At 41.3% G+C, this 14,607-nt stretch overlaps 1 protein-coding gene across 1 annotated transcript; it reads left to right on the forward strand.

The window, feature by feature from the left end:
- Positions 1–1,108: 1,108 nt before the first annotated feature.
- Positions 1,109–4,054, forward strand: LOC129832200 (frizzled-9-like). The gene has a single exon (XM_055896081.1). It carries the CDS (start codon positions 1,599–1,601, stop codon positions 3,351–3,353), a length of 1,755 nt encoding a protein of 584 aa, XP_055752056.1. The 5' UTR covers positions 1,109–1,598; the 3' UTR covers positions 3,354–4,054.
- Positions 4,055–14,607: the final 10,553 nt, after the last annotated feature.

Genomic DNA, 14,607 nt, shown 5'->3' on the forward strand with positions numbered 1-14,607 from the left:
TCTCTCTCTCTCTCAAGTGAAATAGATAATAAACAAAAGTGAGATAAACAAAAAATGAACAGTAAACATTACACTCACATTACACTCAGTGTTGTAAAAATGAGCAAATAGTTAAAGTCACTCTCTCTCTATTGCAGTAAGAGGAGTTCAAAGCCAATCCAGGCTTGGACATTGTCTCTGATGCAGAATAAGCACTGCTGCAATTGGCCAACAATGAAAATACATTAATCCACATCTGAAATGACTCCTTGGGGAGATCTCTTTCAGTTATCTGTGACTGATTTCAGGAAACCTTTTCATAAACTCAAGTGTTGGTGAAGCTGCCTATTTCAATATTTTATGCATTTTATAGATATCTTTAATTTACCTTTGAAAGCTCAAACAGATTTAGCATCATGTGTCGGAGGTGCACCTAGTTCATGGGCCTAATGTGGACCTAGTTTTTGAACATGTCTGATATAATTACCAAGACCATGATTTATTAGGCTGTATGTCACTGTCATATTATAGACTGTTGGATCATACTGTCTCTTTGATATTTTCTGGTCTCTCTTTGGCCTTTCCTAAGATAGCCTCATCAATGGGATTTTGTGCATGAGTAGAGTCAGCTATATCACATAGTGAATGAAAAGATCAAACACTTCTTTGAGATGTCAAGGGGGCAATTGTAGCCTACCATTCAGCCACTAGGTGGTAACAATTGTCCTTTCCCTAGGCACAAACACTGGCCACGTAATATAATATACATCATTGTGATACTGTATGATAAATAGTGACCATTTCACTACTCACTTAAACCATTGCAGAAGCAGATGTGTAGCCTATCATAAGATGCCTTATAAACTATTTGGACAGAATGGGCCATAGCCTATTGTCATGATCACTCGGTTAAATTATAAGATTCAAGTTTATCCAAACCTCACTCACCACTTTCAAATGTCCAAATAAAGAAATTTGGATTTAATATGGTCGTGCGTGCGCTTAAAGACGCGTCTCAGGTCAGTGGTGGGCGGTGCGAGATGGAAGCGTCGCGTCATGGAAGTGCCCACCCTCGCATTGGGTAAGAGCCGCAAATAGAAGAGAAAGTTCAGTGTTCTCAAACGATGGATGGAGAGCAGTTGTCTGAGGTAGAGTGAAATATATGTACTGCTGCAAACAGCTGCACGGATTTAGCTTTAAAAGTGGTTTATTCAAAACTAAGAAGTCCAGGATTAACACGTTCTCTAATGAACGTTATTTGAGCTCACCACCGTTATTTTCTCATTGCATTGCAAACTTAATTTTCTAGATTGAACTCTGCCGTCTCTGCCGAGTCTTACCTTCTAAGGACATTTAAACATCTAATACCGTGGAAGCTTTATTTTTTTAAAATATATAATAGAGTAATGTGTACCTACTGGAATTATTTTTGATAAATTTGACCTGCATTTGCGTTGTATAGCAGCAGGAAATGCATTTGTAACAACGGATTTACAACGCTTGTTTTGGGGGCTGTGCTTACAATGGTAAAATAATATGGACATATCCGCATGAATTTACATTTTTGGTCTGAACAAATACAACTTGTTCTTACACTAAACATATGACTGAAAAGAAGCATGGGGGGGTCTCCTTTGAAGATACTGATTTCTCTCTGGTGTCAGTTGGTGGTTGCTGGCTACAGTGTGGAGCTAGGAACCTACGACCTGGAACGAGGCAGACCAGCCAAATGCGAACCCATAGTAATCCCCATGTGCCAGGGCATTGGCTACAACATGACCAGAATGCCCAATTTTATGGACCATGACAACCAAAAGGAGGCTGCCATCAAGCTGAATGAGTTTGCACCTCTAGTGGAGTATGGCTGTGATGTGCACCTTCGTTTCTTCCTCTGCTCTCTCTACACCCCCATGTGCACTGATAAAGTGTCTACCTCCATCCCAGCCTGCAGGCCCATGTGTGAGCAGGCCAGGCAGAAGTGCTCACCCATTATGGAGAAGTTCCACTACGCATGGCCTGACTCGCTGGATTGCTCCAAACTCCCGACCAGGAACGACCCCAACGCGCTGTGCATGGAGGCTCCAGAGAATGACACCAAGACAGAGATCAAGAAGGGAGAGGGCATGCTTCCTGTTCCCCCTCGGCCAAGGCAACCGGGTAGCGGTAACGGGCGCTCCACGGGCAGTCTGGGGTCCTGCGAGAACCCAGAGAAGTTCCAGTACGTGGAGAAGAGCCAGTCGTGTGCCCCCCGCTGCTCCTCGGCAGTGGACGTGTTCTGGTCCAGAAGGGACAAGGACTTTGCCTTCATCTGGATGACGGTGTGGTCAACGCTCTGTTTCGTCTCCACGTCCTTCACCGTTCTCACCTTCCTCCTGGACCCCCACCGCTTCCAGTACCCTGAACGGCCCATCATCTTCCTCTCCATGTGCTACAACATCTACTCTGTGGCCTTCATCATCCGCTCGGTGGCCGGGGCCGAGAACATCGCCTGCGACCGGGAGAATGGCGAGCTTTACATCATCCAGGAGGGGCTGGAGTCCACAGGCTGCACCATCGTCTTCCTCATCCTCTACTACTTCGGTATGGCCTCGTCCATCTGGTGGGTCATCCTTACACTCACCTGGTTCCTGGCCGCTGGTAAGAAGTGGGGCCACGAGGCCATTGAGTCCCACAGCAACTACTTCCACATGGCCGCGTGGGGCATCCCAGCTCTGAAGACCATCATCATCCTCACCATGAGGAAGGTAGCAGGGGATGAGCTGACGGGTCTGTGCTACGTGGGCAGCATGGACTCTGGAGCGCTCACCGGCTTTGTGCTCATCCCTCTGTCCTGCTACCTGGTCATTGGCACGTCCTTCGTCCTCACCGGCTTTGTGGCGCTCTTCCACATCCGCAAGGTGATGAAAACCGAAGGCACCAACACGGAGAAGCTGGAGAAGCTGATGGTGAAGATCGGCATCTACTCCATCCTGTACACGGTGCCCGCCACCTGCGTCATCATCTGCTACTTCTACGAGAGGCTCAACATGGACTACTGGAAGTTCAGGGGGCTAGAGGGCAAGTGCGTGTCGTTCCCCGGGCGCCGGAACGAGGACTGCTCCCTGGATGCGTCGGTGCCCACTGTGGTGGTGTTCATGCTGAAGATCTTCATGTCTTTGGTGGTGGGCATCACCAGTGGTGTGTGGGTGTGGAGCTCTAAGACCCTGCAGACCTGGCAGAGCCTGTGCAGCAGGAAGCTGGCATCAGACAGGACTAGCAGGAAGCCCTGTGGCAGCGTGAGCTGCAGCAGCACACACTGTCATTACAAAGCTCCTGCCGTGGTGCTCCACATGGCCAAGACAGACCCTTACTCAGACAGCCCCACACATGTCTGACACTGACAGACAGTACATTACCAGTATGCAGTTCATTCAATGCTCTGTCTAAACGCATGGAGCTACTGGGGTGACATTGTTGTAAAGCACAGGCTACAGTATGGAAGTAGACACAGCTTTCCTTATTTCAGTATTGATGCATTTCAGTATTGCTCTCTATAGACACACCAGATCTGTGGACTGTATTACACAGAGATGCTCAACTGCAATGCAGAAAAGGACTTGCATGGACATTTTAAAGGAGAGGCATTGTTCTCCCCTGAACTGGGTATAAGTAACTTCATAAATATGTTTAAATGTTAAACAGTCTATTTATTGTATATATATTTATTTGAAGTTTACTTTGTTTTCTCACAAGTTTGATTGGAGTGAACATGCATCTATTAGGCTAAAGATTAAACTCTTGAGAATCAAGGAAAATAAAGTGCCTCTTATCAAGTTCTTAAGAATAATAACATGTGGTATACATTTTCAAACTGCCTTTTAATTGTATGTTCTTGGTCATGGTTTATTTACTATTATTAAGTTCAGTGTGAATCCTATATATGTTTCAATATGGCTTCGCTTCATTATATTGATTGAGGAAATTATATTTAGTGGAGACTTGAGAGGAAAATGCATTGCAAAACGTATTGCATCTTACGTTCTCTTTGATAATAATTTGGTTCTATAATAAATAAATAAAAACATTTCTCACAAAATGAGAACTTTGTTAGATTATCTATGCCTATAGATATTCATGATTTGTTCATTTCATTATCCCAGGACGACCAGAATAAATCAGATGTGCTAGACTGTAGTAGGGTTCATTCTCTTTTGGGTGAGGTAGACTGTACTAGGGTTCATTCTCTTTTGGGTGAAGTAGACTGTAGTAGGGTTCATTCTCTTTTGGGTGAAGTAGACTGTAGTAGGGTTCATTCTCTTTTAGGTGAAGTAGACTGTAGTAGGGTTCATTCTCTTTTGGGTGAAGTAGACTGTAGTAGGGTTCATTCTCTTTTGGGTGAAGTAGACTGTAGTAGGGTTCATTCTCTTTTAGGTGAAGTAGACTGTAGTAGGGTTCATTCTCTTTTGGGTGAAGTAGACTGTATTAGGGTTCATTCTCTTTTAGGTGAAGTAGACTGTAGCAGGGTTCATTCTCTTTTGGGTGAAGTAGACTGTAGTAGGGTTCATTCTCTTTTAGGTGAAGTAGACTGTAGTAGGGTTCATTCTCTTTTAGGTGAAGTAGACTGTTGTAGGGTTCATTCTCTTTTGGGTGAAGTAGACTGTAGTAGGGTTCATTCTCTTTTGGGTGAAGTAGACTGTAGTAGGGTTCATTCTCTTTTAGGTGAAGTAGACTGTATTAGGGTTCATTCTCTTTTAGGTGTAGTAGACTGTATTAGGGTTCATTCTCTTTTAAGTGAAGTAGACTGTAGTAGGGTTCATTCTCTTTTAGGTGTAGTAGACTGTAGTAGGGTTCATTCTCTTTTGGGTGAAGTAGACTGTATTAGGGTTCATTCTCTTTTAGGTGAAGTAGACTGTAGTAGGGTTCATTCTCTTTTGGGTGAAGTAGACTGTAGTAGGGTTCATTCTCTTTTGGGTGAAGTAGACTGTAGTAGGGTTCATTCTCTTTTAGGTGAAGTAGACTGTAGTATGGTTCATTCTCTTTTGGGTGTAGTAGACTGTAGTAGGGTTCATTCTCTTTTAGGTGTAGTAGACTGTAGTAGGGTTCATTCTCTTTTAGGTGTAGTAGACTGTAGTAGGGTTCATTCTCTTTTAGGTGTAGTAGACTGTCGAAGGGTTCATTCTCTTTTAGGTGAAGTAGACTGTAGTAGGGTTCATTCTCTTTTAGGTGTAGTAGACTGTAGTAGGGTTCATTCTCTTTTAGGTGTAGTAGACTGTAGTAGGGTTCATTCTCTTTTAGGTGTAGTAGACTGTAGAAGGGTTCATTCTCTTTTAGGTGAAGTAGACTGTAGTAGGGTTCATTCTCTTTTAGGTGTAGTAGACTGTAGTAGGGTTCATTCTCTTTTGGGTGAAGTAGACTATAGTAGGGTTCATTCTCTTTTGGGTGAAGTAGACTGTAGTATGGTTCATTCTCTTTTGGGTGTAGTAGACTGTAGTAGGGTTCATTCTCTTTTAGGTGAAGTAGACTGTAGTAGGGTTCATTCTCTTTTAGGTGAAGTAGACTGTAGTAGGGTTCATTCTCTTTTAGGTGTAGTAGACTGTAGTAGGGTTCATTCTCTTTTAGGTGAAGTAGACTGTAGTAGGGTTCATTCTCTTTTGGGTGAAGTAGACTGTAGTAGGGTTCATTCTCTTTTGGGTGAAGTAGACTGTAGTAGGGTTCATTCTCTTTTGGGTGTAGTAGACTGTAGTAGGGTTCATTCTCTTTTGGGTGAAGTAGACTGTAGTAGGGTTCATTCTCTTTTAGGTGAAGTAGACTGTAGTAGGGTTCATTCTCTTTTAGGTGAAGTAGACTGTAGTAGGGTTCATTCTCTTTTAGGTGTAGTAGACTGTAGTAGGGTTCATTCTCTTTTAGGTGAAGTAGACTGTAGCAGGGTTCATTCTCTTTTGGGTGAAGTAGACTGTAGTAGGGTTCATTCTCTTTTAGGTGAAGTAGACTGTAGTAGGGTTCATTCTCTTTTAGGTGAAGTAGACTGTTGTAGGGTTCATTCTCTTTTGGGTGAAGTAGACTGTAGTAGGGTTCATTCTCTTTTGGGTGAAGTAGACTGTAGTAGGGTTCATTCTCTTTTAGGTGAAGTAGACTGTATTAGGGTTCATTCTCTTTTAGGTGTAGTAGACTGTATTAGGGTTCATTCTCTTTTAAGTGAAGTAGACTGTAGTAGGGTTCATTCTCTTTTAGGTGTAGTAGACTGTAGTAGGGTTCATTCTCTTTTGGGTGAAGTAGACTGTATTAGGGTTCATTCTCTTTTAGGTGAAGTAGACTGTAGTAGGGTTCATTCTCTTTTGGGTGAAGTAGACTGTAGTAGGGTTCATTCTCTTTTGGGTGAAGTAGACTGTAGTAGGGTTCATTCTCTTTTAGGTGAAGTAGACTGTAGTATGGTTCATTCTCTTTTGGGTGTAGTAGACTGTAGTAGGGTTCATTCTCTTTTAGGTGTAGTAGACTGTAGTAGGGTTCATTCTCTTTTAGGTGTAGTAGACTGTAGTAGGGTTCATTCTCTTTTAGGTGTAGTAGACTGTCGAAGGGTTCATTCTCTTTTAGGTGAAGTAGACTGTAGTAGGGTTCATTCTCTTTTAGGTGTAGTAGACTGTAGTAGGGTTCATTCTCTTTTAGGTGTAGTAGACTGTAGTAGGGTTCATTCTCTTTTAGGTGTAGTAGACTGTAGAAGGGTTCATTCTCTTTTAGGTGAAGTAGACTGTAGTAGGGTTCATTCTCTTTTAGGTGTAGTAGACTGTAGTAGGGTTCATTCTCTTTTGGGTGAAGTAGACTGTAGTAGGGTTCATTCTCTTTTGGGTGAAGTAGACTGTAGTAGGGTTCATTCTCTTTTGGGTGAAGTAGACTGTAGTAGGGTTCATTCTCTTTTGGGTGTAGTAGACTGTAGTAGGGTTCATTCTCTTTTGGGTGAAGTAGACTGTAGTAGGGTTCATTCTCTTTTAGGTGAAGTAGACTGTAGTAGGGTTCATTCTCTTTTAGGTGAAGTAGACTGTAGTAGGGTTCATTCTCTTTTAGGTGTAGTAGACTGTAGTAGGGTTCATTCTCTTTTAGGTGAAGTAGACTGTAGTAGGGTTCATTCTCTTTTGGGTGAAGTAGACTGTAGTAGGGTTCATTCTCTTTTGGGTGAAGTAGACTGTAGTAGGGTTCATTCTCTTTTAGGTGAAGTAGACTGTAGTAGGGTTCATTCTCTTTTGGGTGAAGTAGACTGTAGTAGGGTTCATTCTCTTTTGGGTGAAGTAGACTGTAGTAGGGTTCATTCTCTTTTGGGTGTAGTAGACTGTAGTAGGGTTCATTCTCTTTTAGGTGTAGTAGACTCTAGTAGGGTTCATTCTCTTTTAGGTGTAGTAGACTGTAGTAGGGTTCATTCTCTTTTAGGTGTAGTAGACTGTAGAAGGGTTCATTCTCTTTTAGGTGAAGTAGACTGTAGTAGGGTTCATTCTCTTTTAGGTGTAGTAGACTGTAGTAGGGTTCATTCTCTTTTAGGTGTAGTAGACTGTAGTAGGGTTCATTCTCTTTTAGGTGTAGTAGACTGTAGAAGGGTTCATTCTCTTTTAGGTGAAGTAGACTGTAGTAGGGTTCATTCTCTTTTAGGTGTAGTAGACTGTAGTAGGGTTCATTCTCTTTTGGGTGAAGTAGACTGTAGTAGGGTTCATTCTCTTTTGGGTGAAGTAGACTGTAGTATGGTTCATTCTCTTTTGGGTGTAGTAGACTGTAGTAGGGTTCATTCTCTTTTAGGTGAAGTAGACTGTAGTAGGGTTCATTCTCTTTTAGGTGAAGTAGACTGTAGTAGGGTTCATTCTCTTTTAGGTGTAGTAGACTGTAGTAGGGTTCATTCTCTTTTAGGTGAAGTAGACTGTAGTAGGGTTCATTCTCTTTTGGGTGAAGTAGACTGTAGTAGGGTTCATTCTCTTTTGGGTGAAGTAGACTGTAGTAGGGTTCATTCTCTTTTGGGTGAAGTAGACTGTAGTAGGGTTCATTCTCTTTTGGGTGTAGTAGACTGTAGTAGGGTTCATTCTCTTTTAGGTGAAGTAGACTGTAGTAGGGTTCATTCTCTTTTAGGTGAAGTAGACTGTAGTAGGGTTCATTCTCTTTTGGGTGTAGTAGACTGTAGTAGGGTTCATTCTCTTTTAGGTGAAGTAGACTTGTAGTAGGGTTCATTCTCTTTTAGGTGAAGTAGACTGTAGTAGGGTTCATTCTCTTTTAGGTGTAGTAGACTGTAGTAGGGTTCATTCTCTTTTAGGTGAAGTAGACTGTAGTAGGGTTCATTCTCTTTTGGGTGAAGTAGACTGTAGTAGGGTTCATTCTCTTTTGGGTGAAGTAGACTGTAGTAGGGTTCATTCTCTTCTAGGTGTAGTAGACTGTAGTAGGGTTCATTCTCTTTTGGGTGAAGTAGACTGTAGTAGGGTTCATTCTCTTTTGGGTGAGGTAGACTGTAGTAGGGTTCATTCTCTTTTGGGTGAAGTAGACTGTAGTAGGGTTCATTCTCTTTTGGGTGTAGTAGACTGTAGTAGGGTTCATTCTCTTTTGGGTGAAGTAGACTGTAGTAGGGTTCATTCTCTTTTAGGTGAAGTAGACTGTAGTAGGGTTCATTCTCTTTTGGGTGAAGTAGACTGTAGTAGGGTTCATTCTCTTTTGGGTGAAGTAGACTGTAGTAGGGTTCATTTTCTCTTAAGTGAAGTAGACTGTAGTAGGGTTCATTCTCTTTTAGGTGAAGTAGACTGTAGCAGGGTTCATTCTCTTTTAGGTGAAGTAGACTGTAGTAGGGTTCATTCTCTTTTGGGTGTAGTAGACTGTAGTAGGGTTCATTCTCTTTTGGGTGAAGTAGACTGTAGTAGGGTTCATTCTCTTTTGGGTGAAGTAGACTGTAGTATGGTTAATTCTCTTTTAGGTGAAGTAGACTGTAGTAGGGTTAATTCTCTTTTAAGTGAAGTAGACTGTAGTAGGGTTCATTATCTTTTGGGTGTAGTAGACTGTAGTAGGGTTCATTCTCTTTTAAGTGAAGTAGACTGTAGTATGGTTCATTCTCTTTTGGGTGTAGTAGACTGTAGTAGGGTTCATTCTCTTTTAGGTGAAGTAGACTGTCGTACGGTTCATTCTCTTTTAGGTGAAGTAGACTGTAGTAGGGTTCATTCTCTTTTAGGTGAAGTAGACTGTAGTAGGGTTCATTCTCTTTTAGGTGAAGTAGACTGTAGTAGGGTTCATTCTCTTTTAGGTGTAGTAGACTGTAGTAGGGTTCATTCTCTTTTGGGTGAAGTAGACTGTAGTAGGGTTCATTCTCTTTTGGGTGAAGTAGACTGTAGTATGGTTCATTCTCTTTTGGGTGTAGTAGACTGTAGTAGGGTTCATTCTCTTTTAGGTGAAGTAGACTGTAGTAGGGTTCATTCTCTTTTAGGTGAAGTAGACTGTAGTAGGGTTCATTCTCTTTTAGGTGTAGTAGACTGTAGTAGGGTTCATTCTCTTTTAGGTGAAGTAGACTGTAGTAGGGTTCATTCTCTTTTGGGTGAAGTAGACTGTAGTAGGGTTCATTCTCTTTTGGGTGAAGTAGACTGTAGTAGGGTTCATTCTCTTTTGGGTGAAGTAGACTGTAGTAGGGTTCATTCTCTTTTGGGTGTAGTAGACTGTAGTAGGGTTCATTCTCTTTTAGGTGAAGTAGACTGTAGTAGGGTTCATTCTCTTTTAGGTGAAGTAGACTGTAGTAGGGTTCATTCTCTTTTGGGTGTAGTAGACTGTAGTAGGGTTCATTCTCTTTTAGGTGAAGTAGACTTGTAGTAGGGTTCATTCTCTTTTAGGTGAAGTAGACTGTAGTAGGGTTCATTCTCTTTTAGGTGTAGTAGACTGTAGTAGGGTTCATTCTCTTTTAGGTGAAGTAGACTGTAGTAGGGTTCATTCTCTTTTGGGTGAAGTAGACTGTAGTAGGGTTCATTCTCTTTTGGGTGAAGTAGACTGTAGTAGGGTTCATTCTCTTCTAGGTGTAGTAGACTGTAGTAGGGTTCATTCTCTTTTGGGTGAAGTAGACTGTAGTAGGGTTCATTCTCTTTTGGGTGAGGTAGACTGTAGTAGGGTTCATTCTCTTTTGGGTGAAGTAGACTGTAGTAGGGTTCATTCTCTTTTGGGTGTAGTAGACTGTAGTAGGGTTCATTCTCTTTTGGGTGAAGTAGACTGTAGTAGGGTTCATTCTCTTTTAGGTGAAGTAGACTGTAGTAGGGTTCATTCTCTTTTGGGTGAAGTAGACTGTAGTAGGGTTCATTCTCTTTTAGGTGAAGTAGACTGTAGTAGGGTTCATTTTCTCTTAAGTGAAGTAGACTGTAGTAGGGTTCATTCTCTTTTAGGTGAAGTAGACTGTAGCAGGGTTCATTCTCTTTTAGGTGAAGTAGACTGTAGTAGGGTTCATTCTCTTTTGGGTGTAGTAGACTGTAGTAGGGTTCATTCTCTTTTGGGTGAAGTAGACTGTAGTAGGGTTCATTCTCTTTTGGGTGAAGTAGACTGTAGTATGGTTAATTCTCTTTTAGGTGAAGTAGACTGTAGTAGGGTTAATTCTCTTTTAAGTGAAGTAGACTGTAGTAGGGTTCATTATCTTTTGGGTGTAGTAGACTGTAGTAGGGTTCATTCTCTTTTAAGTGAAGTAGACTGTAGTATGGTTCATTCTCTTTTGGGTGTAGTAGACTGTAGTAGGGTTCATTCTCTTTTAGGTGAAGTAGACTGTCGTACGGTTCATTCTCTTTTAGGTGAAGTAGACTGTAGTAGGGTTCATTCTCTTTTAGGTGAAGTAGACTGTAGTAGGGTTCATTCTCTTTTAGGTGAAGTAGACTGTAGTAGGGTTCATTCTCTTTTAGGTGAAGTAGACTGTAGTAGAGTTCATTCTCTTTTAGGTGAAGTTGACTGTAGTAGGGTTCATTCTCTTTTAGGTGAAGTAGAATGTAGTAGGGTTCATTCTCTTTTGGGTGTAGTAGACTGTAGTAGGGTTCATTCTCTTTTAGGTGAAGTAGACTGTAGTAGGGTTCATTCTCTTTTAGGTGTAGTAGACTGTAGTAGGGTTCATTCTCTTTTAGGTGTAGTAGACTGTCGAAGGGTTCATTCTCTTTTGGGTGAAGTAGACTGTAGTAGGGTTCATTCTCTTTTGGGTGAAGTAGACTGTAGTAGGGTTCATTCTCTTTTGGGTGAAGTAGACTGTAGTAGGGTTCATTCTCTTTTGGGTGTAGTAGACTGTAGTAGGGTTCATTCTCTTTTGGGTGTAGTAGACTGTAGTAGGGTTCATTCTCTTTTGGGTGAAGTAGACTGTAGTAGGGTTCATTCTCTTTTAGGTGAAGTAGACTGTAGTAGGGTTCATTCTCTTTTAGGTGAAGTAGACTGTAGTAGGGTTCATTCTCTTTTAGGTGTAGTAGACTGTAGTAGGGTTCATTCTCTTTTAGGTGAAGTAGACTGTAGCAGGGTTCATTCTCTTTTGGGTGAAGTAGACTGTAGTAGGGTTCATTCTCTTTTAGGTGAAGTAGACTGTAGTAGGGTTCATTCTCTTTTAGGTGAAGTAGACTGTTGTAGGGTTCATTCTCTTTTGGGTGAAGTAGACTGTAGTAGGGTTCATTCTCTTTTGGGTGAAGTAGACTGTAGTAGGGTTCATTCTCTTTTAGGTGAAGTAGACTGTATTAGGGTTCATTCTCTTTTAGGTGTAGTAGACTGTATTAGGGTTCATTCTCTTTTAAGTGAAGTAGACTGTAGTAGGGTTCATTCTCTTTTAGGTGTAGTAGACTGTAGTAGGGTTCATTCTCTTTTGGGTGAAGTAGACTGTATTAGGGTTCATTCTCTTTTAGGTGAAGTAGACTGTAGTAGGGTTCATTCTCTTTTGGGTGAAGTAGACTGTAGTAGGGTTCATTCTCTTTTGGGTGAAGTAGACTGTAGTAGGGTTCATTCTCTTTTAGGTGAAGTAGACTGTAGTATGGTTCATTCTCTTTTGGGTGTAGTAGACTGTAGTAGGGTTCATTCTCTTTTAGGTGTAGTAGACTGTAGTAGGGTTCATTCTCTTTTAGGTGTAGTAGACTGTAGTAGGGTTCATTCTCTTTTAGGTGTAGTAGACTGTCGAAGGGTTCATTCTCTTTTAGGTGAAGTAGACTGTAGTAGGGTTCATTCTCTTTTAGGTGTAGTAGACTGTAGTAGGGTTCATTCTCTTTTAGGTGTAGTAGACTGTAGTAGGGTTCATTCTCTTTTAGGTGTAGTAGACTGTAGAAGGGTTCATTCTCTTTTAGGTGAAGTAGACTGTAGTAGGGTTCATTCTCTTTTAGGTGTAGTAGACTGTAGTAGGGTTCATTCTCTTTTGGGTGAAGTAGACTGTAGTAGGGTTCATTCTCTTTTGGGTGAAGTAGACTGTAGTAGGGTTCATTCTCTTTTGGGTGTAGTAGACTGTAGTAGGGTTCATTCTCTTTTGGGTGAAGTAGACTGTAGTAGGGTTCATTCTCTTTTAGGTGAAGTAGACTGTAGTAGGGTTCATTCTCTTTTAGGTGAAGTAGACTGTAGTAGGGTTCATTCTCTTTTAGGTGTAGTAGACTGTAGTAGGGTTCATTCTCTTTTAGGTGAAGTAGACTGTAGTAGGGTTCATTCTCTTTTGGGTGAAGTAGACTGTAGTAGGGTTCATTCTCTTTTGGGTGAAGTAGACTGTAGTATGGTTCATTCTCTTTTGGGTGTAGTAGACTGTAGTAGGGTTCATTCTCTTTTAGGTGAAGTAGACTGTAGTAGGGTTCATTCTCTTTTAGGTGAAGTAGACTGTAGTAGGGTTCATTCTCTTTTAGGTGTAGTAGACTGTAGTAGGGTTCATTCTCTTTTAGGTGAAGTAGACTGTAGTAGGGTTCATTCTCTTTTGGGTGAAGTAGACTGTAGTAGGGTTCATTCTCTTTTGGGTGAAGTAGACTGTAGTAGGGTTCATTCTCTTTTGGGTGAAGTAGACTGTAGTAGGGTTCATTCTCTTTTGGGTGTAGTAGACTGTAGTAGGGTTCATTCTCTTTTAGGTGAAGTAGACTGTAGTAGGGTTCATTCTCTTTTAGGTGAAGTAGACTGTAGTAGGGTTCATTCTCTTTTGGGTGTAGTAGACTGTAGTAGGGTTCATTCTCTTTTAGGTGAAGTAGACTTGTAGTAGGGTTCATTCTCTTTTAGGTGAAGTAGACTGTAGTAGGGTTCATTCTCTTTTAGGTGTAGTAGACTGTAGTAGGGTTCATTCTCTTTTAGGTGAAGTAGACTGTAGTAGGGTTCATTCTCTTTTGGGTGAAGTAGACTGTAGTAGGGTTCATTCTCTTTTGGGTGAAGTAGACTGTAGTAGGGTTCATTCTCTTTTAGGTGAAGTAGACTGTAGTAGGGTTCATTCTCTTTTAGGTGAAGTAGACTGTAGTAGGGTTCATTCTCTTTTAGGTGTAGTAGACTGTAGTAGGGTTCATTCTCTTTTAGGTGAAGTAGACTGTAGTAGGGTTCATTCTCTTTTGGGTGAAGTAGACTGTAGTAGGGTTCATTCTCTTTTGGGTGAAGTAGACTGTAGTAGGGTTCATTCTCTTTTAGGTGAAGTAGACTGTAGTAGGGTTCATTCTCTTTTGGGTGAAGTAGACTGTAGTAGGGTTCATTCTCTTTTGGGTGAAGTAGACTGTAGTAGGGTTCATTCTCTTTTGGGTGTAGTAGACTGTAGTAGGGTTCATTCTCTTTTAGGTGTAGTAGACTCTAGTAGGGTTCATTCTCTTTTAGGTGTAGTAGACTGTAGTAGGGTTCATTCTCTTTTAGGTGTAGTAGACTGTAGAAGGGTTCATTCTCTTTTAGGTGAAGTAGACTGTAGTAGGGTTCATTCTCTTTTAGGTGTAGTAGACTGTAGTAGGGTTCATTCTCTTTTAGGTGTAGTAGACTGTAGTAGGGTTCATTCTCTTTTAGGTGTAGTAGACTGTAGAAGGGTTCATTCTCTTTTAGGTGAAGTAGACTGTAGTAGGGTTCATTCTCTTTTAGGTGTAGTAGACTGTAGTAGGGTTCATTCTCTTTTGGGTGAAGTAGACTGTAGTAGGGTTCATTCTCTTTTGGGTGAAGTAGACTGTAGTATGGTTCATTCTCTTTTGGGTGTAGTAGACTGTAGTAGGGTTCATTCTCTTTTAGGTGAAGTAGACTGTAGTAGGGTTCATTCTCTTTTAGGTGAAGTAGACTGTAGTAGGGTTCATTCTCTTTTAGGTGTAGTAGACTGTAGTAGGGTTCATTCTCTTTTAGGTGAAGTAGACTGTAGTAGGGTTCATTCTCTTTTGGGTGAAGTAGACTGTAGTAGGGTTCATTCTCTTTTGGGTGAAGTAGACTGTAGTAGGGTTCATTCTCTTTTGGGTGAAGTAGACTGTAGTAGGGTTCATTCTCTTTTGGGTGTAGTAGACTGTAGTAGGGTTCATTCTCTTTTAGGTGAAGTAGACTGTAGTAGGGTTCATTCTCTTTTAGGTGAAGTAGACTGTAGTAGGGTTCATTCTCTTTTGGGTGTAGTAGACTGTAGTAGGGTTCATTCTCTTTTAGGTGAAGTAGACTTGTAGTAGGGTTCATTCTCTTTTAGGTGAAGTAGACTGTAGTAGGGTTCATTCTCTTTTAGGTGTAGTAGACTGTAGTAGGGTTCAT

The sequence above is a fragment of the Salvelinus fontinalis genome, chromosome 33 (genome assembly GCF_029448725.1).
Source record: "Salvelinus fontinalis isolate EN_2023a chromosome 33, ASM2944872v1, whole genome shotgun sequence".
NCBI classification, from domain to species: domain Eukaryota; kingdom Metazoa; phylum Chordata; class Actinopteri; order Salmoniformes; family Salmonidae; genus Salvelinus; species Salvelinus fontinalis.

Coding starts and splice junctions, on each gene's coding strand:
- LOC129832200 (XM_055896081.1), top strand. CDS start 1,599: ATGGGGGGGTCTCCTTTGAAGATACTGATTTCTCTCTGGTGTCAGTTG.